This window comes from Umbelopsis ramanniana, assembly GCF_025399195.1.
Source record: "Umbelopsis ramanniana AG unplaced genomic scaffold K450scaffold_12, whole genome shotgun sequence".
NCBI lineage: Eukaryota > Fungi > Mucoromycota > Umbelopsidomycetes > Umbelopsidales > Umbelopsidaceae > Umbelopsis > Umbelopsis ramanniana.
In genome coordinates, this window is record NW_026252098.1 from 112,499 (window position 1) to 133,590 (window position 21,092).

General features: G+C 41.4%; 10 protein-coding genes across 10 annotated transcripts; 4 read left to right on the forward strand and 6 right to left on the reverse strand.

Moving 5' to 3' along the window:
* The first annotated feature begins 487 nt into the window (after positions 1-487).
* On the forward strand, positions 488-2,826 carry K450DRAFT_229759 (uncharacterized protein). Its single transcript, XM_051587139.1, has 6 exons — positions 488-921; positions 1,005-1,519; positions 1,601-1,961; positions 2,038-2,128; positions 2,197-2,280; positions 2,353-2,826. Exons 1-6 carry the CDS (start codon positions 603-605, stop codon positions 2,426-2,428), a joined length of 1,446 nt encoding a protein of 481 aa, XP_051446898.1. The 5' UTR covers positions 488-602; the 3' UTR covers positions 2,429-2,826.
* A 2,699-nt stretch (positions 2,827-5,525) lies between these two features.
* K450DRAFT_229766 (uncharacterized protein) lies at positions 5,526-7,667 on the forward strand. Its single transcript, XM_051587140.1, has 3 exons — positions 5,526-6,126; positions 6,211-7,051; positions 7,131-7,667. Exons 1-3 carry the CDS (start codon positions 5,718-5,720, stop codon positions 7,414-7,416), a joined length of 1,536 nt encoding a protein of 511 aa, XP_051446899.1. The 5' UTR covers positions 5,526-5,717; the 3' UTR covers positions 7,417-7,667.
* Positions 7,668-9,920: 2,253 nt separating this feature from the next.
* K450DRAFT_229769 (uncharacterized protein) lies at positions 9,921-10,744 on the forward strand. The gene is made up of 2 exons (XM_051587141.1): positions 9,921-10,216; positions 10,283-10,744. Exons 1-2 carry the CDS (start codon positions 9,973-9,975, stop codon positions 10,621-10,623), a joined length of 585 nt encoding a protein of 194 aa, XP_051446900.1. The 5' UTR covers positions 9,921-9,972; the 3' UTR covers positions 10,624-10,744.
* Positions 10,745-10,790: 46 nt separating this feature from the next.
* On the reverse strand, positions 10,791-11,160 carry K450DRAFT_229770 (uncharacterized protein). Its single transcript, XM_051587142.1, has one exon. It carries the CDS (start codon positions 11,004-11,006, stop codon positions 10,842-10,844), a length of 165 nt encoding a protein of 54 aa, XP_051446902.1. The 5' UTR covers positions 11,007-11,160; the 3' UTR covers positions 10,791-10,841.
* Positions 10,791-11,631, reverse strand: K450DRAFT_229771 (uncharacterized protein). Its single transcript, XM_051587143.1, has 3 exons — positions 11,579-11,631; positions 11,229-11,337; positions 10,791-11,157 (listed from the first exon to the last, which is right to left on the reverse strand). The coding sequence occupies exons 1-3, from the start codon at positions 11,582-11,584 to the stop codon at positions 11,018-11,020; spliced, it is 255 nt and encodes an 84-aa protein (XP_051446901.1). The 5' UTR covers positions 11,585-11,631; the 3' UTR covers positions 10,791-11,017.
* A 747-nt stretch (positions 11,632-12,378) lies between these two features.
* Positions 12,379-13,200, reverse strand: K450DRAFT_229774 (uncharacterized protein). Its single transcript, XM_051587144.1, has 4 exons — positions 13,021-13,200; positions 12,793-12,950; positions 12,621-12,723; positions 12,379-12,548 (listed from the first exon to the last, which is right to left on the reverse strand). The coding sequence occupies exons 1-4, from the start codon at positions 13,154-13,156 to the stop codon at positions 12,442-12,444; spliced, it is 504 nt and encodes a 167-aa protein (XP_051446903.1). The 5' UTR covers positions 13,157-13,200; the 3' UTR covers positions 12,379-12,441.
* A 74-nt stretch (positions 13,201-13,274) lies between these two features.
* Positions 13,275-14,641, reverse strand: K450DRAFT_229778 (uncharacterized protein). The gene is made up of 6 exons (XM_051587145.1): positions 14,497-14,641; positions 14,198-14,419; positions 13,960-14,137; positions 13,744-13,891; positions 13,514-13,680; positions 13,275-13,450 (listed from the first exon to the last, which is right to left on the reverse strand). The coding sequence occupies exons 1-6, from the start codon at positions 14,627-14,629 to the stop codon at positions 13,375-13,377; spliced, it is 924 nt and encodes a 307-aa protein (XP_051446904.1). The 5' UTR covers positions 14,630-14,641; the 3' UTR covers positions 13,275-13,374.
* A 60-nt stretch (positions 14,642-14,701) lies between these two features.
* K450DRAFT_229788 (uncharacterized protein) lies at positions 14,702-15,912 on the forward strand. The gene is made up of 4 exons (XM_051587146.1): positions 14,702-15,021; positions 15,137-15,449; positions 15,516-15,645; positions 15,714-15,912. Exons 1-4 carry the CDS (start codon positions 14,826-14,828, stop codon positions 15,753-15,755), a joined length of 681 nt encoding a protein of 226 aa, XP_051446905.1. The 5' UTR covers positions 14,702-14,825; the 3' UTR covers positions 15,756-15,912.
* A 10-nt stretch (positions 15,913-15,922) lies between these two features.
* On the reverse strand, positions 15,923-18,978 carry K450DRAFT_278622 (uncharacterized protein). Its single transcript, XM_051593299.1, has 4 exons — positions 18,859-18,978; positions 18,666-18,771; positions 17,744-18,589; positions 15,923-17,676 (listed from the first exon to the last, which is right to left on the reverse strand). The coding sequence occupies exons 1-4, from the start codon at positions 18,912-18,914 to the stop codon at positions 16,162-16,164; spliced, it is 2,523 nt and encodes an 840-aa protein (XP_051446906.1). The 5' UTR covers positions 18,915-18,978; the 3' UTR covers positions 15,923-16,161.
* A 74-nt stretch (positions 18,979-19,052) lies between these two features.
* K450DRAFT_229800 (uncharacterized protein) lies at positions 19,053-21,016 on the reverse strand. Its single transcript, XM_051587147.1, has 12 exons — positions 20,517-21,016; positions 20,351-20,438; positions 20,235-20,289; positions 20,148-20,158; positions 20,026-20,076; positions 19,915-19,947; positions 19,792-19,836; positions 19,679-19,720; positions 19,496-19,620; positions 19,359-19,434; positions 19,258-19,277; positions 19,053-19,173 (listed from the first exon to the last, which is right to left on the reverse strand). The coding sequence occupies exons 1-12, from the start codon at positions 20,595-20,597 to the stop codon at positions 19,138-19,140; spliced, it is 663 nt and encodes a 220-aa protein (XP_051446907.1). The 5' UTR covers positions 20,598-21,016; the 3' UTR covers positions 19,053-19,137.
* Positions 21,017-21,092: the final 76 nt, after the last annotated feature.

The window sequence follows — 21,092 nt, forward strand, 5'->3', positions numbered from 1 at the left end:
AAAAGGTTCAAGCTTGGTTGTTTATTTTCGTAGCATCCACTTACGATACCAAGATGTGCACGCAGCCGTACGACGCGATGGATGTTTTGAATTATAGACAACAACCAAAAACGTATGTTGCTTACGTTTTGGCTGTGCAGCATTTGGCCACGAAAGATATTTCTGCTTGCATCTTTTGTCTGGGTACCAATTTGGTGTTGTTAGGCCAGGCATTTCCTTTTGGGGCTGTGTTCGACCGGAAGAAGGTCATGACCAAAGATGTTTGGCGAATTTTATACAAGAAATTTGAACTTAGCGATAGTTGCCTCTCTACAAAGTCCTAGGAGATAGTTTGAATAACGTAGTACGGGGAACTGTAAAATCAGACAAAATTGTGAGGAAAGCGCCATTCTGGTCGATGCTTTCCTTTGCGATACAATAACAATAACAACAACAACTATAAAGATCACATCCTCTTTCACAATATTGGATCTCAGACATTTCTCCTCTCCTTTGTGCCTCTTCACTTTTATTCTACCTCAATTTAGACCTCTGTAACAATTTTGTGCGGGTCAATTTCGTGCTTCATCTTCGAACTTACAGTCAGATTCACAGTGCACAACATGTCTTCTTTATATGATTCCGAGAACAGTTCTATTTCCTCCTCCCCTCCTCCTCCAATGCAATCTCTGGATGTTGAAATGGAGGACGTCCAACCTACCTCTGCAACTTTTCCTTCGTCAAGCGCTGGCCGTGTAAGTGGACATGGTGGTATATCCGGCAGCTACAGCGTCGGGGTCCGACCCTCGTCCAAGAAGTTCAAAAATAGACACACCACTGGTTCTTTGAACCGCTTGCAGCAGCAAACCAATGGTCTTCGCATAGATGATGGCCTCTTCCAGCGTCTCAAACCAAAATCACTGGTAGTTGGAAAACGATATGGTAAAATTTCTACACTCACAACTTTGTAGGTTGGCAGCGCAAATAAGAGTTTCTTACCCGATATCTATTCAATGACTTTTCAGATATACTGGGCAACCTTCCTTATGAACTTGCAACCCTGATCTGCTCTTATGTAGAACCATTGTGGCTCTTGCGAATGAGCCTAGTCAGCAAAACGTGGCTGATTGCTTCCCGTGATAACGAACTTTGGAAACGCAAATTTGCAGCGAATCCGTCATGGAAAGTCAATATCCCTTATCAACACCTCGATGAAATGGATTGGCGACATCTCTACAGTCAGCGATATTTGCTGGAACAGAGATGGAGTACGGGGAAAGTCACCACACATTACCTCACAGGACATGCTGATAACGTGTATTGCCTACAATTTGATGACGAAAAAATCATCACTGGTAGTCGCGATCGAACAATCAAGATCTGGAATATGAAAACTCGAGAATGCATGCATACACTCACTGGACACGAGCAAAGCGTTCTCTGCTTACGATATGATGAAGAAATTTTAGTGTCTGGCTCTTCAGATCAGTCAGTCATCGTTTGGGATTTGCAAACCTTGCAAATGAAATACAGAATAATGGTATGCAACGAGACCATTTTGTGTTTTCTACCCAACATTTTATTCTATCCTTTCTCACAGCATCAATATTCACATATTTAGGGACATACGGAAGGAGTCTTAGATGTCGTTTTCGACAAAAAATACATCGTCACATGTTCAAAAGATAGTACGATTCGGATATGGGATCGCGCTACTGGAAACGCTATAAGGGTGATATCGGCGCATCGTGGCCCTGTCAATGCCATACAACTTAAGGACAATATTATAGTATCGGCATCTGGAGATACCTTTATCAAAATGTGGGACATCGAAACCGGAGAATGCTTACGAGAATTCGAAGGCCACACCCGAGGGTTGGCCTGTGTACAGTACGATGGCAAACGAATTGTCAGCGGATCGAATGATAAGAGGATAAAGGTTTGGGATGTAAAGACTGGCCAATGTATTATGACCTGCGAAGGTGCGTAAAAATATTTTTATTTTTTTCCTCAAAACGTTTCTCAATGGTCCTTTTCTTAATCATCCTTTTACTCCAGGTCACACCGGCCTTGTTCGAACGCTGAAGTTTGACGATGAAAAGCTAATCAGCGCCAGCTATGACCAAAGTATACGAGTATGGGATATTCGGTGAGTGGTATAAAGACTTTGTAGCAAGCACATTTTTTAGCTTTGCTAATCTCTTACAAAATGTACAGATCAGGGACACCCCTTCTAAACTTCCAGAGTGGCCATTTAAGCTGGGTATTTGACGTCCATTTTAATCGAACGAAAATAGTCAGGTAAGTCAACTCATCTGTAACTTGCTATGGCAAGATGGGCTTTCCATAATCTAAACTTTTTTTTCTGTCTAGTTGCTGCCAAGGCCACGATCAGCAGATTTTAATAATGGATTTCGGCCAAGGACTGGACACTACCTACTTTATATGACCTGTATTATGCAACACCTTCGATACCTATACCTACCAATCTTGCCTTCTTGTACATCCTTTTTTGTTGTTGTTGTCTTTCTACGCAATATTTTGTTTTGTTTGTTTCGCTTTTGTTTTTTTTTTTTCTTACCTTTGCTATATGCTCATTGCATGGAGATTTATAGCTTCTAAGGAAACGATGTGTCTCCGAGCCTATTTATTGCCAAATGCATTGTCCCAACTGCTCTCCTTTCAAATGCATTTTCCTTCTATTTTCTTTTACTTGTTGAACAAAAGATCAGATTACTCAGCTGATCTTGTTACTACTTTTATTCCTTCCAAGAAGCATTTCAAAGGAAAAATAATGTTATTAAAATAATGATAATGATAACAGGTAACACCTCAAAAGAGTAGAAAGATATTTGCGGTGCTTAATTCTCCATGTCTTGCCACTTGTCATTTGAGGTTTATCTCTTGGATTTCAGCACGTCACCTGCTTGAAAAAATCTGCTTTGATGATGTGTGAAACATTAGACTTGACGACATCTGTAGGCACGATAACCTTCTAATGTAAGTCAGCGTCGGTTTGATATACATGCTAGCCTTGCACATTGCCTATTTCAACATCGAAGCTATCCTCTATCATCTAATGTAGTTGATAACCTACAATTTATCAATTAAATATCTGGTTTGAGACAATTTTGATATATGAAGCAATAAATATTTTTCATTTTGTCAACAATAACGCACTCAAGTTTTAGACGAATGGATAATTTGTGATACCTGCCATTGTCTCACCACTTGCACACGCGAACAGCATTAATTGTCATGATAAATATTTGCAAAAAGCGTCAACGTCCTTGCAAACGTCTCGTATAAAATTAGAATCAAGGATGGGGCCTGTTTTCAAGGAGAAAGCTCAAGCTTTAAACTGCAGCAAGTAACCAAGAAAGAAGGTTTGCAAGGGGATCAGCCTTGCATCGAACCTCGCTGCCACTGTTTCTGGAATGGAACTGCAAAGAAGAAAGGAACACCCTCAGCCGATATCCTACTGGATAATAATCAGGCATAATATCTGGGGTTCACATCAATGGTACATTATTAGAGCATTAGGGGTTATTGTCTCAAGATATAACGCGGTCTTTCGGGTTCAGTTCCTTCAGGCTCCCTGCGATGCTGTTTGATGGTTTATTTAAAACCACCCCTGGGATCTCCGATTGTTCTTCGGCTTTTCGACTCAATTGGCGCCGTCACCTTAGTATCACAGAACCTCCAGAGGCTCGTCCCTTTCTTTGTAGTCTGCGTTTATAGTTGAGGTCACGAAAAAAAATCACAAAACGCCTTCTGAAGTGATATTGATCATTTGTGAAGATCGTTACCACTCAATCTGAAACGAGAATGCTTGCTGCATGCACCTATGGCTGACCTCCAATCGACTAGACGGTTGATCCATCTCGACGATATATTTTGTATTGCCAACAAAAATCTTCATTACCTTTTAAAAAATTGACTGATGGGAAACGCTTGAGCTATACGAATCATTGAGTGAGCATGATTTCAAAACTCGGCAAGGACCCGAAGCACTGAGCTCCGAGTATATAGTTCGGTATATGAAATCACATTCAGCCGGGTCTTTGCAGCAGGCTGACAGAGAGTTTGAACACTGTGCATGAGAAAGGGTGAACGTTAACTAAAAATTTAAAGTTATGGGAATTTGACGGTCAAACCAATTTAAGCGGTTCTTTCATAGACACGCCGTCAATGACACCAAGCCATTTACAACGTATTGAAGTCAGATACGGAAGGGATCCGACTTTGTTCATGACATAATCGTTATTGATGTTCTCAAGTTGTAACAGACCAGAAGATGATTTGGAGTGGCCTTCTTGTGATATGTTGTTTTCTCACCAACTAATTTGATGCTGTTCAAACAAGTAAAGGCAGTGCATGTTAGCGAAAGGAGATCCTCACTGAATGATATTATCTCATGTAACATATCTACGTCAGATACAGAGCACGTTTTAATTAATGCGGTGATTTCGGAATACACTGTAAGCGGATAATGATTACCTTCAACGAGCGCCATAACACACTGCATGCACTAGGTGGTGGCGATTGACCATTGGTACTGGGGTGGATAATGTCCAGTAATGTTGAGTGTTTCCTGTGGTCAATGTACGGCCAAACCTGTGGACGCCCGGCTACTGTCTTATTGCAATCTTTCTATCTTATGATAGCATGTCGTAATACTGATATACTCCTTATAGCTCTCTTCCGCCAAGCTAGAGCCCGCTGCATCAATTGAACACATGCTCACAGAATGGTTCGTGTGGCTGTCCTCAAACTTGCCATTTTGCGAGAATCCTTTCCTTTCCAGCTCGTGTTTTGGCCAGGTGCCAGTTCCACTAATTTGGTAAGCAACTTTGGAAACCCATTTTTACCTTTTTGATAGCTCAACGGTGGTACCAATTCCAAAAAAACAAAATAATAGAATCGACATCTTGCCGTGGTAATTGGCTGAGAAGCTTTGAAGTGACTAACTAAACTTATGAAAGAAAACTGTAGTATTGTTAATCTCATAAGATCTGCTCTAAGAATGGTGGGAATTCGCTGTGTCTCGTATCTTTCGCCCTGAGCTGGGAACTTTTTTTCTGGGTCGGCTGGCCTGGACATTTTTTTTCCAGCACTGGGTTGCCTACACACCATTTTTCAGAAAATTTCCTGGGCACTGTCTGAGTTAATATCCATTCAGCGAAAAGAAGCCTGATCCGACTACACGATATGGACTGAGGCGTAATAAGCAATCAATACAACGTCAATATTACTTCTCGTAGAAATTCATGTTGCTTGTGGTGAGGTGTCGCAATCAGTTCTGATGGTCCAGTAGGAATTTTCCACCAAACAAGGGCCCTATTCTCAAAGACCCAATAAAGTCCGTTAAACTTGCCCAATCAATATGACATGGCCATTTGGCTGATACCTCAAGCCGTCACTTTTTCCAAAGTCACAAGCAAGTTGTGTACTTTCTTACCCCGCTCTGTGGGTTCATCGGCTTCCACTTACAAAATTGGTAAACTGCTACGGAGGTCTCAAGTAACAAACACTTCTTTTACTCACAACAGCCTCGTTTTTCCTTCTTCTTTCCCTCTCTCTCTCTCTTATTCATACTATATTTTTGTTAATACTTGTCAACATTCGATCCAAGTACTTTCATTTACATATTCAATACCTTTAGAAGAAACTGATATTACAAGCTCTCTTCTATCGCTTCCCTTTATACTTTTATTATACTCAGCTAGTTATTCTTCATGACCGACTACGATGAAATGATCGTGCCGAAAATCGAAGAGATTCGACTCACCGAGCCAAATCAGCTATGGAGCAACAATAACGCATTAGCGACTGGACCAACTATCGATGAACAACGATCCATGATGTACAATGAAACCAATTTGTTAGTGTGGAACCAAAGTCGTTACGCAACTCAGCAGCCTCATACTACACGGGAAGTCAAGCGTAGAAGTAGTCCAGCTAATCTGCAAACTCAACAGCTCAGAATTGGTGATATAATGCAAGATCTCAATATATCAGATAGTCAAATGAACGCAGCTGTGAATGGTTCAAACGACCTTATGTTGGACGCATCTTCAGCCTCGTTTGACCCAGGATTCGTACAAAGGTTGCCGCTTAAAGATGATTTTCTTACTACTCAAAAGCGTAAGTAATTCCTTTAAGAAATCTTCATTAGAAAAAACAAAAAACATCATATTAATCTAAATTTAACGTCTGTTCATAACTTAGTGATGGAAAGCTGGGGGCCTATGATCAGTGGAATTGCTACACCTGTTGGTCAGACCCATGTTGGTCATCCACAAGTTGGAAATCTGACAACACCTCTTGATACAGAATTCGCACGCCGTCATTCTATTGCAGTCTCTACTTATGACTGGCGCTCCCAATCGCCCGATATGACCATCAATCAGCATACTGTAGAGCCAAAGTTTATTCATGACATGTCTCAAATACCGTGCGTTCTTGCACCCCCTCCAAAGAAGGATACCTCTCAACAACCCTTTGCAGATCAAAATATCTTCCAATTCCCTCTAAACCCACACCCAATGTCTCGTCAAGATTCACAGCCTTTACCATCTAGTGTTTCGCCGTCATCTGAAATGATGTCTAGCAATGGGTCATTGACTCCAACTTCACAATACATTTTTGGCCATGAGTGCGCTGAAGCAATTACGCCCATGAGTGTCATGTCACCTGAAGGCTATGCGAATCCATCAAGAAAACGTTCCCTAGTTCCCGAAGTCGTCGATACACCTATCTTTAATATGTCTATGGATATGTTTCAGTCACCTGCAGCTCATCGTAAAAGGACAAAATCAATGGACATCGGAGTTATGGATTACTCTGAAGACGTTTTTGAATCAGAGGTCTATGAATATCCATTGATGTCACAAGAAGATGTCGAGAAAGCCGAGACAGACGAAACAGCTCGGCCAAGAAAACAACGGATACGATACCCTGGAGACAGCTATACTCCTAAATGGGTTCGCTACTTGGGCCAAGCCAAGGAAGGCTATTGCGATAGCTGCCAACCTGGAAAATGGCTTCAACTGAAGAACAGTGCATACTGGTGAGTAATATTAATATAAGGCTTACTAGGCATTCCTCTTTTTTTTTTTTTCTCTATTATTCAACATTTATCTATCCAGGTATCACAAGCAATTCTTCCATGGAATCTCCTCAGTTTCGGGCAGACAATTCATGGAACCCATCGATCAACGGTGGGGAGACCAGGATGCCATTGAAGGTCTATGCCATCAGTGTCGCAACTGGATATCGATTTGCACAGCCAAAAGAAAGAATAGTGTTCTTTGGTACCGACACGCACACAAGGTAAGATATTCTCAGATAACCTCCAATGTGTATCAAAAATATTTGTACACCAACGTCGAATGTTCACCATCTTTTCTTCATCTAGTGTCATATCTATCATAAACCAAAAGCCACACAGCCTAAAAGACGCCCTTCTGTACAGTTTTAATTGTCTTTTTCAATTTTGTGAACACCTTTTACCATTTTCCTTTTGACTTAAACAATTTGTCCATTAACATTCCAGCCTTTTTTAACTAGCTGATTGAATTTTTTTTCTCAGTTATCAATCCATTGTACCACAGCGATCAACTTTCTTTCCCGTTTCTTTCCTCTCTAGTAATAAACACCTTAAAATTATTTCTTCTCATGATGAATGTGAAGGTATGTATTGGCTGAATCATTTGACCAAACAGACATTCGAAAATGATCGCGCCAATCCAGTACTCGGTGAATTATTTGAGAGTTAGCTTTAGGGCTTGAGCATTTATTTGACATCATGTAGGCGATCCGGTTACTCACAAATCAAACACTAGGTCATGAGTCATTTCAACACACATGGCGAACCGAACTTTACGCTAGATGACGTCCTCTCATATTGGGTTCCACATGCAAGACTACCTGTCGAAACCGATCAACGGCACCAGCAACCATCCTATTGCCACCCAGAGCAATCTCCAAAATTTTCACATGTTTCTACCGAACAGCATTCAAACTGCACCCTCTCGAAAGATCACCATACCGAAAAGGAATATAACCGCCTTTCTCCATCACTGGAAGCATATAAACGTCAACAATGTGACCTGCAGCCTACAATGTATGAAGGCACAAATGTCTCATATTCAGGTTAGTATTTGGAAAGTTTGACTTGGAAATTGCGGCGCTTTTTCTGAAGGTCCATGCTACCAATTCATTGTAAGAATATTGATGGTTTGGCAAGTAGATTTATTGAAGTTGCTCAATCCACTGTTCGATCGACTGGAGCAGAAGTTGGATAATGCCCTCTCTAATATACATGTAAGTAAAGATGAACTAACAACTCCGCTTCTGGGGCCGATTGGTTGAACTGAAACAAAAGTGACAGGTGCAAATAGAGACTCTACGAATGTCAGGGTCACATCAAATCAAAAACAACCCGAGGATAAATAAGAGACATCAGAGAAATATTCCGGTTCCTGTCCAACCAAGATGTCGTGAAAAGCAGATTAGTGCGAAATCAAAAATACAATCCGGCAAAAAGCGGTACAGATCGAGACCACATGGTATTGAGATAAGGCAGATCGATCGGTCGCTAACATTTCAACAGAACATATCCGATTGATAGGAGCGATAAACTGAAGCGATTCAAGTCCACTGCCCATGAGGGTTTGCCTTTAGTTAGGTCTGTAGCATGGAGAGAATCACCGCCGGAAAGAAAGGTAAAACTTACCAAGGTTTTTTTGTTTTGTTTGCGATAGTGACAATAGTACTGATGTCTCACTGTTGGTAGCAACGCATTATACTTTCCAAAGATGTTGAAGAACTGCTTTTCGTGTCGTGCTAGATTACCATTGTCGTAATACCTGGCGAGAAACTATTGTTTGCATTTTTTTTTTCCTGTGATGGCTGATGTAAGCTTCAATATGCAGTACTATAAAGTTGTTGAATAATAATGTATTGTACGCACCTACACCTTCTTCACTCAGGAAGAAACATGGGGTTATATAGTAATATTCTCATCATCTGTTTGGCCTTATCGTCAAACGAAAAATTTGTTCGTGTCAAAGGTGTTCATCTTTTCTGGAGGCAAACATTGCACAAAGCTCGAAACCTGCAGTGGCAGTTAGCATGCCAACGTCATTCTACTACGACCTATAAAACGTAGCTAGCAATGAACAGAAATGAATAATTCTATAACTTAAATGTAGGCAGTCCGTTTACATTATTAATACTGATACTGTCCGCAAATGCACCTGACAGAAATCATAAGTATGGAGCGCAAGGATATTCCTACAAATGGTATTAAAGTGATTACTACAATCTTCATCAAGGCACGGCTTCCTATCATGAGCGTTCGTCTGAACGTATCCTTACCCTCCTTATATGAAATTTCAGGAAGTGCTTTTTAAATGTACTAACTAATTAACTTGTTATGGGAGGAGTGCAGCAAATTCTTTCGTAATATGCACGAAAATCTTCGCACAACTAATGCTACCAACCCACAGTCTTTGATTTACAGTCATTATGATATCGAAGACTCCTATCACCTCAACAGCAACTAGCATTGATAGCCAGTGTAGCCTATGGAATACGTATGACAATAGTTTGAAGATAATTTTGGATATGTAAACAATACCTTTCGTCAAGAGCGTTTTGCTGACGGAAAGCCTCAAAAACGTGCCCAAAGCGAATGTTTGTTATTCGTACGAATAATTATGAAGTCAATTAAAATTCCTTTATAGAAAAGTAGTACTTTAATGAGCTTCTCATGGGCACGATACACTATGGAAGCGCCTGGGAATTGGCGGCTGAGCACTGGTAGAGCGTGAACCCAAAAGTGACAAACCAACTTGCATCTTGTGCACGTGATTTACGAATTTGTCATCATTTGGGTTCATGATATATAAACTGCTTTCAAGACATCTTTAATCCTCACTCTTTCGTTCCGAATAAAAAAGGCGAGACCGTCGTCAATTCGTCATCATGTCATATATATCAACACTCAACCTAGATCCGTCACCGGAAGTGTTCAATGAGGAATTGTTAGGGCAAGAATTAAATAACTGGGCAACGGTTCCTTTGTATTTTGAGGACACCCCTTTAATTGAAGGCTTTCACTTGGGCTCGGACAGCAGCGACTCTGAAACTTTGGGAACACCGAAAAACGACCTACAAAAACTTGAAGATGAATATTTATACCCGTTACTCCCAATGATGATCAAGAACGGTATGCCCTTTGTACAGCCGTTTGAGACGGATGGCACCACAGCCATTGATATAAACAATGTTTCAGCGGCTGGATCAAATATATCAAGATCATCTGCAGAGTCTTACACGATAGATGAAACGGAGTCAATATCTAGGAAACGCAAAGTGGCAGAAGAGAAGGACAACTTAGACAAGACACCACATGATGAGGACAAAAGACGACGAAACACCATGGCCTCCGCTCGATTCCGGCAGCGAAAAAAGCTTCGTGAAGCTGCTCTTGAAAGCACTGCAAAGGAAATGACTGACAAGGCTAACTCTTTGCAAGAAAAGGTGAATGCACTCGAGAAGGAGGCCAAATGGCTCCGCAGTCTCCTGGTAGAGAAGGGGGATACTCTAACACTCGAAGGCGATGAAGAACGGTAGCATTTCTTCTTCTATGGCAGGACTGCCATTGTACATATATATATATATATTTTTTTTGGCTTTCTTGCATTTGTAATACTATCCAGCTCTTCTCAATAAATACTGCAATGTTGTAAATACAGCTTGTCGAAGCATATGAACCATGTAGGTTCGTCAAAAAGAAAAAATATGTTATAATGCCGTTGTTTATTAAATTGGAACAGCCTGGTATGGACGCTCTACTGTAACTGTTTAGAGTGGAAAAATATAAAAATCCTAGGAGCACCTTGGCTTTGAAGTGAGATTGATATAAGGAGCAAAAACGCAAAAAACCACCAGTTGTAAGAGAACTTTTGAGTTGTCGTTGTATATTTCATACAACTGCCAGCGTTGTACAAGTACATAAAGCAAGGCTTTACGCCATTTTTCGGCGGAAAGAACAACCTTCAGTCAAGCGCGCACGTCCACCAGTAGGTTGGCAAAGGACGGTGGCACAGGAGCTACAGAGGACAACTGTTTGCGCATTACTGAAGACTGTCGAAATATTGAAACAGCCTGTCAAAATAAGTATTGGTTAGTTCAAAAAATCGCTAGCTCGCAAACTTTACTAGGGTCAAAGACTTTACCTGGACACTTGACATCCATGAAGTAAGAGTCGGGAGACTGCACGAGACGCTTGAGCTTGTATGTTTGCTTTTCTTGCTCAAATGAGGGATTCAACAAATCTACTGCGAGCTGTGAGAGTATTTTTTGTCAGTCTATGTTTTATTTGAGCAAGTAATGGTCAAATGCAGTTCCAGCTCATTCATTATTAAGAATGGAGATCAGTGGTAGGTACTGCTGCGGCTCGATCTAGTAGCTCATTTCTCATTTAGACAGATGGTGCCTAGCGTAAGGATTTACGCTAGATTCGATAGAATGAAGCCATTGCCATTTCATTGAAGTTTCGAAATTGATAGAAAGTTGCGCTACTTACAGTCATATTTATGAAATGCGCTATGGGAAGCAATGGGAAAGACGGTCTGTCTGCAGAATCTGCCAATTTAAAGGCCATTTTTTGGCGTACCGCAGTTCATTTCCCGAAACGGTTGGCGGGGTACTAAAACGTGACTGCATGTGGACGTTCCCGTTCAGCACGAGATTCCAAGTGAGACCAAAGCGAGGCTATCTCGAGAAAATTCTAGATCTAGGGAAGGCTCAAGCATATGAAACAGACGCTTTCGAAGGCTTTCTTAGAGTAGTATATGACCATTTCATATTTAGAACGGCGTTGATGAAGAGGAGAAGACGTTAAAGGCGCCTTATGATACGTCATCCAGCGGTTGGTAAAGGAAAACCTGATATTTCATTTTTCACAATGATGCTATTCTCGCGGATCAGCGACGCTCCATGAAGACAATGATCCTTTTCAACCAGTACAAGGAATGCCTAAGGAGATGGAACGAGCAATTAGAAGTGTTCTTTGTGGAGGAAGTGTGTCCATGGTATAATATTTGGAAGACATCAACTTCGATACGACTCATCTATAGATCTACCAGTGGTTTCTGTAGTATTCAAGTTGGCTCTAAATCAGTTTTCGAGGTAATGTCTCGTGAAAAAAAGAACACCACGATCAGGCGTCTCATAACTTTGGAAGACATATTTGTTTCCTTTTATCGCAAGTTGATACTAGAGAGAAATATTACTACATAGATTCATTTGTCCGAAGCCATCAAGCGTTCTCGAATTACTACCCTGCAACATAAAATAATCTATTCCAATATTCAATCAACCGAGTCTCTGAACAATGATATTTTTATTTGAAAGGAATTGATATATTATTGTAAAGGAAAAGCTCTCTTATGTAAAGCCAAATAACTTATGGGATCGAAGTTCCGCATACTTTGGTCGCTTAAGAGAGTGCTTTGCCACCTGAATATCGGTATGAATATCCTTAATTAGAGCATCTGTAGAGTGGAAGAGATCAATTAGCTACGCTTACTCAGAGAACAAAGGAAATGTTTAGTTGGTATCTTCACCTAATGAGGGGTAATTTTGCTCCGGTCGAATATATGCTAAAATTAACACACGCATAGCAACATTATAGAAATCTTCCGGAAAATCATGGATAATGTGCACTTCCTGCAAACAAGAAATGTTCAATTGATGCTACTTTGCGCAAGGATAATACATATCTTATTGAACACTTACTGCAGATCTTCTTTCATTCCTGTAGTACGGGTTCCAACCAATACTCATGACCATAGGATACACTTGGCTGGCAACTTCTCCTATTTGTACCCATCCGTAATAGACGCCAGTCTTGAGTTCCGAGCAGATAGCAGCGATAGCATCCTCTGACAGGTTGGCTGAAATGGTTTACCAGCAATTAGTAAGTAGAATGCAAGCCATTGACAGCATGGAAGTATTGTAGCCTACCCGTTGGAATGCCTAGTTCCCTACTTCCACGCCCATATCCCTTCACAACGGTCCCTTCCAAAGTCACAGGGAAAGGTGCTCCAGGATCAGAAGGTCCAACTATAAGTGGCCGTTCGGCTCGAATTTCGTTTGACATTGTTGCTTCCAACTGGCCCACTTTTTCAAGCGGTCAGAAAATAAGATTCCTTAAACGGTAAAGAAATTGTCAATCACGTGTAACACCCCAAAAGCATTTCACAAACTTTGGCACAAAAATGCATGGAATCAAATAATGGGTATAACGTCATCTATATTGTAATAAATCTTCAAGGAGCTATGATACATGGTGTGTAATCTGTACAAAACGTTAGTTAGTTATCGATGCTTGTAATATTTCTCTTTGCTGGGCTGAAGCTTGGGCTGCGCTTCGTCCCATGGGCCATGTATTTCACTGTTGGATCTGTTAGTATTAAAGGTTGAAAGACTGAACACCACATGTAAAGTAATCACTGACTTTTTGTATTTCTGAATTCTGATGAGCCATGCTGGACAGATAAAGGTGATAAAGGTGATTCCCAAGATATAAATGAACACAACAGCTTTAGATATGTGAATGAACAAGGTGACTGAAGCTGCGAGCATGATGATTGATAATGCTGTGTGCCCTGCCTGTGTTGTGTTCTGACAAGAAATTCTGTGAGTTTGTTGAAGACTTCACTGTCTCCTCGTATGTATACCACCAACCTGTAGATGTCTTCGAAAAATTGGAAATAAGGCGAACCATTCTACGGCAAATGCCGTCAATCCAAACACACCCATATTCGTTTGCAAACGCGATGCTAGCATAACGGAGGCAAATATTGCTGCATTGGTCGAAAGTGATCCAGGAAACCTGGGTCATGATGTGTGTCAGTGATACTAATGAAATGAGGAAATTAGTAGTGATTATATAGTACGTACTTGATGATGTTCCTAGGTCCGGCACTATAGTCATGCGATAGCATATTGACTATAAACAAACATGCGGTCAAAGCATAGATGGTATCGTCACTTGTCTTCAAGGTGAGCGTTCGCAAAATCGGTGATAGTCCCAGCAAAGTAGCAAAAAAAAACAAGGCTCCTTTGGCGGTCTTATTTCCTATAAGGTAGATATTAACATTCGGTGTCTGAACCTTCAAAATGACTCCAATTGTCCTACTTTTTGATGCATATGACGGAACAGTTTGCACTACACTGTAATCCCAAAAGATGTAGCCCAAAGAAGTCATCAATGTCCCGGCTATAATCAAGCTATTGGTAGCTAATTTTTGTTGCTCCAAGTTGATGAAAACGGCGATAAATATGACAATGCTGCTAATATGCTGTGCGATGACGCCTGATTCATATACTGTTGTCCAATAGTCGTAGGAGCGCACATTGACTGCAATGCAACAAAGGGTGGTGACTAGGGTCAGTCGGCGGGGTCAAAACCGCCATGTTTGAAATTTCGTAACGTACCATTTTTTTGTAAAGCATCAAGAAAAGTATCATCAACATAATTGTCCGGATAGTCTTGCTTAACATATAGTAACTTCCTCCATGGCAGCTTTGTTCCGTCACTCGCGTTCAATCGCATGCGCTTGGAATTCATGAGGAAGCAGATCACGCCCCTGAGAGGAAATTACAAATTTGTTTGCACGTCACACTCGCGGTTTGCGGACCTTTGCGACGGGCGGCTCTCTCACATTGCAAATTAGCGAAGAGCAAGCACCATTCTCCAAACTCATTGCTTTAAAAAACCATATTACAGGCTACGATCAGGAAATCAAGTACAATATTTCTGTAACATGAATCCCGTAAAAGGTGAAGAGAATACAATGGCTCCAACTTCCACAACTTTGTCAACTCCTGGATCGTTGATTGCAGGCAATAAACGATTGGATTCTTTTATTGATTCGGAAATCAAGATCAGAACTGTAGATAATGAAGAGATTTCAGGAAAACTGTTTACGGTAGATCCTATCACAAGCTGTCTTGCTCTAAATATCCTTTTTGGTCGCTTTGTGCCTGTTGCTACTAAACATTACCAAAACATTTGATACTAATTATATTGGATTGCTCATAAACGAGCACACGTTCATCCTTGACTGATACATACATTGCCAGAAAGTCTCTCTCAATGGCCAGCCATCGCAGAAATACGGTTTTCGCATCATCAAAATCTCTCATATCAAAGAACTAATCTCTTTCGAACCCAAGAAGCCTAATGATCGGAAGAAGCCCGTAGAGCCTACCAAGGATAGCATCGAGACGGTATACGCCCAAGCCAGCTCGGCTCCACGAAAGGTTTATATTGACCAAATCAACCAAAGAGAAGCAGAGGCGATTAAGTTGGCCAGCCAGCAAGCGGCGCGCATCGGTGTCGGTGTCACGAAGGACGCCCAAGCGATCTTTGATGCCTTGAGTAAAACGTAAGTTCCTGTTAGAGAGAGAAAAATTTTCTTCAAACCTCGGTATTAAAGATCACATCCTTCCAGGCTGCCCTGCCGATGGGCAAAGGATTCCATCGTGGTCATGGATGAGGTCATCATATCGCCGCCTTACAATGAAGAGAATTGCAGGGCAAACGCCTCGTCAACGGCGTCCTTGACTCGGGTTAAAAAAGTGGTAAGGATTTCTGTTATGCAAGGTAACTCTTAAACGTATATTGATTCTTTATGACCCTCCACGTATAGCTGGAAGGAGAGAAAAAGCGGTTGGGAGCCATCTCGAAATGAAGTGAAGAAAAGACTGTTCGGCTCCTTACATCCAAGCAAAGACAAAGCAAACTTAAAACAGGAAATCACAAAAAAAAATTGGAAAATAAAATTGATTTTTTTAAATTAGTCATTTGGCACTACCGAGTGATCAATGAAAAGACGATGGACATTGACAATACGATCATGGATATGGATCATTCATTTTTTTGTTTACGTTTTTATCAATCACGGAAAATTGTACAAATGCTTTCTAAAGTAAGACAATTTCTAAGGAGGGTTGTCGCTACAATTACATGAAATTGGCATTGATGAAACAAAAATGCTTATAGCGACAATTCACGATGTTCGATGCGAAATATAAAGAGGATATACATGGTAACTAAGTTAGAGAAATTTGTTAAAAAAAAAAAGGGTAGCTAAGAACTTATTGCCAGAAAAACGTTCCGTTTTCTGAGTTGGGGATCGGTAGTGACTGCGGCGATCTTCGGGGTTGGTGCTGTTGCTGTGGCAACTGCTGTGACAAATTCTCAGGACTACCTGTCATTTGGCCAAATATCCCATTGGGCACCTGTCCTTCATCAAGACTCTGAGCTGAGGTCTTTTCCTGCTGCAAACTGACTGATCTCTGGGCTGTAGATGGTGCCGGTGGCGCTGTTCGATACATACCCTGCTGATTTCCCAAATAGTTATTCCATTCTTCGATATCCAGTGACGGTGGCATACCCCAAAAAGCGGTACCAAGCGCATCGTACGACCTCTTATTTGTCTTGTTTTCGGTCGTATCCAACATAGGAAATTGATCCATAGAAGTGTGAACACTGGGACTTTGCGTTGGCGTAGTTGTCAAAGTAGTGAACTGTTCGCTAGGATATATCAGTGCAGAGGGGTAGCTATTACTGTGCGGTGTATTAACAGTAGAGAATGATAGAGGAGTTGCATTTGACACCAATTCTGGTTGTAAGTCAGTTGACTTAGTGGAAGGTGAATCATTAGGCAGCTCATACTCGTCGTCAGAAGGCTCTGGAGAGTTGGGTACCGCAATGCTTGGGGGCGGAGTGCGTTTTCTGCTAGTGTAACGATCCTTAAACGGGGTATCTGATTCAAGATTGATATCTCGTAAGCCGGCAAGCTCTCCAAGGATGTTACTGTATCGCGCTGCGGCCGTCCAGCTAGATTCAATATCGTCTAGTCCGCGCATAATCTTGTTAATGCTGATCTTTGCTTCGAACGTCAAATACGAATCAGGCACAGCGGCATTATTGACAAACAAGGTTCCGGCAGTGAATACATGGAATATCGCATAATTCAGCGTAAAGCGGAGCTGTCCATTGCTCAAAAGATTTTCAACAATGTCGAGGATAGAGTATGCCGCTGACGTACAAATTTGCAACGATGGAAAACTGGTTGGTGCTCGTGGTTGGGATGGGCCAGGAATGAACGGTCGGTGCAGCAAGATGAGTGCTGTGTAGTAAGTCATGTGTAATTGAGCGACAGGAAGCGGTGGAGCAGGCGCTTTTTCACCAACTCGGCAGCTTGGAGGCTTGTATTTTAGCGACTTTGGTAAACTGCCGTACCATGAGTTGAGTGCCTTGTCTAGATTGGCAATGATGGTGTCTGGAGCCATGGTCAAAGCAAGTTGTCGGCCCTTGACGGAGTAAATGTCTCGAAGAATATGGCCAAGTATGTCGCTCAATCTTACTGCGTGTCGGATGTACTCCAAAACAGGGGGACTATCATTCGGGTCGTCTTCTTCTGTTGGGAAGGTTGCATCCAAGTCACGCTCATCTATGGCAGTTGATCGTCCAAAAGCCGCACTAGTATAACGATCCACGATAAAGCAACACCAGAAAACTCGTTTTCGTTCTTCCCTTTCAGATGCTGGAATATTCCAATTATCGCAGTTGTGGTTCAGTCCAAGCGTCTGGGCCATACGAAAAGCCTTTTTGAAAATATTGTCAGTATTGAGATCGTCACACACTACTTATGCGTGCATTAAGCTCACTCACCATGCCATTGTATATCCATGATCGGCTGGTTTTCATTGCACCATGTTGATGACTGGAGAGTAGCAGAAGAGCTTGTATTGCAGATGTACTAACAATGTCGCACTCTTGATCAAGGAGGAATTTTGCTCTTTCAAAAAAGATCTCACCAGCAGTATCTGGCAATGTAGCGTCCTCTCGTACTCGTTCGTCTGGAGAGATTCTAGAAGCAATTGCAAAGATTGCATTCAGCAGCAGTGGAGATGGCTTGTCATCCTCATCCTCGCTATTAAGCTTTTCCATGAATGATTTTTTGTGAAGAATAGGCAGTGTTGGATAAAAGTACTTGAAATAGAGGTCGATCAGATGTTGTGCAAGATCAGGCGGAGGCATTTCAAGAGGGTTCAATATTTCGAGTCGACTGCCATTATTTGTAGGGTGACGTTTGACTAAACGTGCTCCAAAATGAAAAGCTCCATGATGAAACAGACGACTGTTCTGTAGCATATAAAAACCTGAAGATTTACCAAGATAGCGCATTTGACCACCGTCATCAATTGTTAGATTACCAAGACTGTCGTTGACCTGATCAACCGTCAAAGGAGAATCTAATTCTTGAACGGAATGAGGAAGGTCGGTGAGGGATAGTGATGGGATGTCGGGTGACGACTCTGGGTCATCCTCGTTGAATTGTCTTCTCATTGGTCGTGTTCGAATGAGCTCTCCATGTATGGTTTCCAAAGGAGCATTTAACTCTGCAATGAGTGCCTGTGATCTCGGATCATCTCCTTGAGCTAGAGTTCCTAAAAGTGATTCCATACGATGAAGACGATTTTCTATCGCTTCAATATATCCCTTAGGCGGACCACGCTGAATACGTTTCAAATATGTGAGCTTTGACGGTTTCCAATTGAAAGAATGATAGCCAATAGTTTTCATGACATACCTTTTTGGTTGTGTCCTTATATCCACAATTCAGATTGAACGCTTGGCAATTACCACATATTGGAATTGTACCGTCGCACTTGATCTTTTTCCTACGACAAAGGTCACTAAAACCGAAACAAAAGGTGAGCCCGCAATTAATAATTATTTTTGCCAAAGTGATATGCGCAAGGAAGAAGCGTTGGATAACCTACCATGCTCTACTGACTCTTTGTCTCTTGCTTTGAGACGATTCATCCCCGGTATCCATTGGTACAGTTATAAAAAGTGAATGGCGAGTAATTCGCACAGTACAAAAGTTGAAGAGTTTGTCTCAAACCACTTCAAGGTAGCTCCTGCTATTTGATTTCTGTGACTGCCAAATCAATTGTGTGTCCGACGGAGCGGGATTTCATACAATTGGAAGCCCGGCTGCCGCGTGCTCTTGTTCTGCGCAGGGGCAGCCAGGTATTTTATTCAATGTGCAAACAAATTCATAAGTATTCAACAAAATGGGTATGTCCACTTTGCTAGTTATTCACAGGTAAAATGACCAATTAATTAGATTCTGATGATAATTTGCCATTCTTTACAATCAAATTCAAATATTTTACCGATGCATGGCTGGTAGCGTCTGTCAATCCGAGTCAGTCAGTATATGCTCAGCCTCTTTCTGGTTTAGGCGATGACTGCAATTGGAGATTTATTGACTCACCTCGTTCACCAATCAAACCTTTTCCACAGTCGTTGCACTTGAGAGTAAAGTTCGACGTATCAGTGTACTTTCGTTGCTAAGTAAGCTATGCATTAGCATCAGTATATACCATACGCTCATAGCACCATTATCCGAACCTTTTTGAGGCTGTTCGCTAATTGAGAACCAGCTTGTAACAGTCTACCGTTTTCAGTTGAGAACCTGGTTTGGTCAAATTCGCCCGATGCCTCCATAGCCGGTGTTAAAGCCAACACATCATAGTCTAATATAGACTTTAGCATAGCGTTACCAAACTTGTTATGTCTTGGAAAATGACTTACGGATGCCGGTATACATAAGTAATATCCTTTCATCATATTGTCCTTCTCCTGGAAAACAACATCTAGTCATATACTGATAATCACTGGCATTGGACTAGGAATTTTTAACCCACCAAATTTGTCCGTTCTACCATTCGCCACATCGAAACTATCAATTTCTGGTTACAGAGGAAGATGAGCATAAAATTGTGATTAAATATAGCGTAAAACGTGGCACTCGTTCAACTGAAACTTACCGATTTCAAAATGCTTTGAGAAGATTGCAAGTTCTAGGATTAAAGTTGTGACGAATCATAAATCTCTCCATCCTTTTGACAATTCCAAGAATTCTAGTCGATCGCATATACCTATCGCTCCACCCCAAGAGTTTGGTTTCAGTATCCAGTTCACATACTGATCTACGAGCAATGCATATATCAGAAGTCAGCGCCTGTCATTCAAATGGAAATAATCCAGCTTCATCACATACCAACTGGGCGACTTTGAACAACCAGATTATTTTCAAGGTCGATGTTAATCTTATTCAAATGACAAGTATCCATTGGTCATTACATACCCCAAGATAGCATCGGAATATGTTATCGGATCGGAGAGAATTGATGCGGCAATGACTACATGCGGAACTAATCAGAACAGTTGTTCGGACAAACAAATATCGCGGTACCAAATTACCTTCACGCAATTCTTGGGATCGATCAATGTTTCTGTTTAAAGCGTAACCGACAGAGCGGAACAGGCAAGAATTATCATCTTTCATTTCCTAAATGGTTGCATGATAAATGTCAGATTTTTGATCAGAAGCGCCGACAATGACAACAACATGGAACACTTCACGTACACGAAGTACAAGATAACCTCCATCGAATTCAACATTTTCAGCACTAGCCATGGTGAATGCGGAAGACAGCTCTGATGGCATATTGTTTCTGACATTATGGTTTGCCTTTGTATTTGACTGAGTCTGAGAAGTTTGAGTCTGAGACGATGGAGGAGTGGTGCTGACAGAGCTTGCGGCGTTGGATATATTCACAATTATAAGATCCCCACTTCCAATTCCAAAACCAACAAGCGTAGCTGTATCGTCATTATGTGGTTTGGGCGGGTAACCGACCGATACTGTACAAAGACAGTCAGAGTAAAGCGATGAAAGGTAACAGGTACAGGCATGGTACAGGCATGCTACCTACATTGTATTGCTTTTCCAGGAGGCAAAGCAATCTGCTCACTAATTGCGACTCTCAAAGTAGCGAAAGTATCGTTTGGGTTGACATCAAGTGTTCCGATCCCGTTTGGATGCCTGTATCGAAGTCGCATTGGTTGCTAATCTCAGTGTACTGCAATGCAGGTGACTTTTTTTTGTTTGAAAGCAGCTGCCAAATCACCTAATTTAATAGCCAATCAAATTTTTGGAATT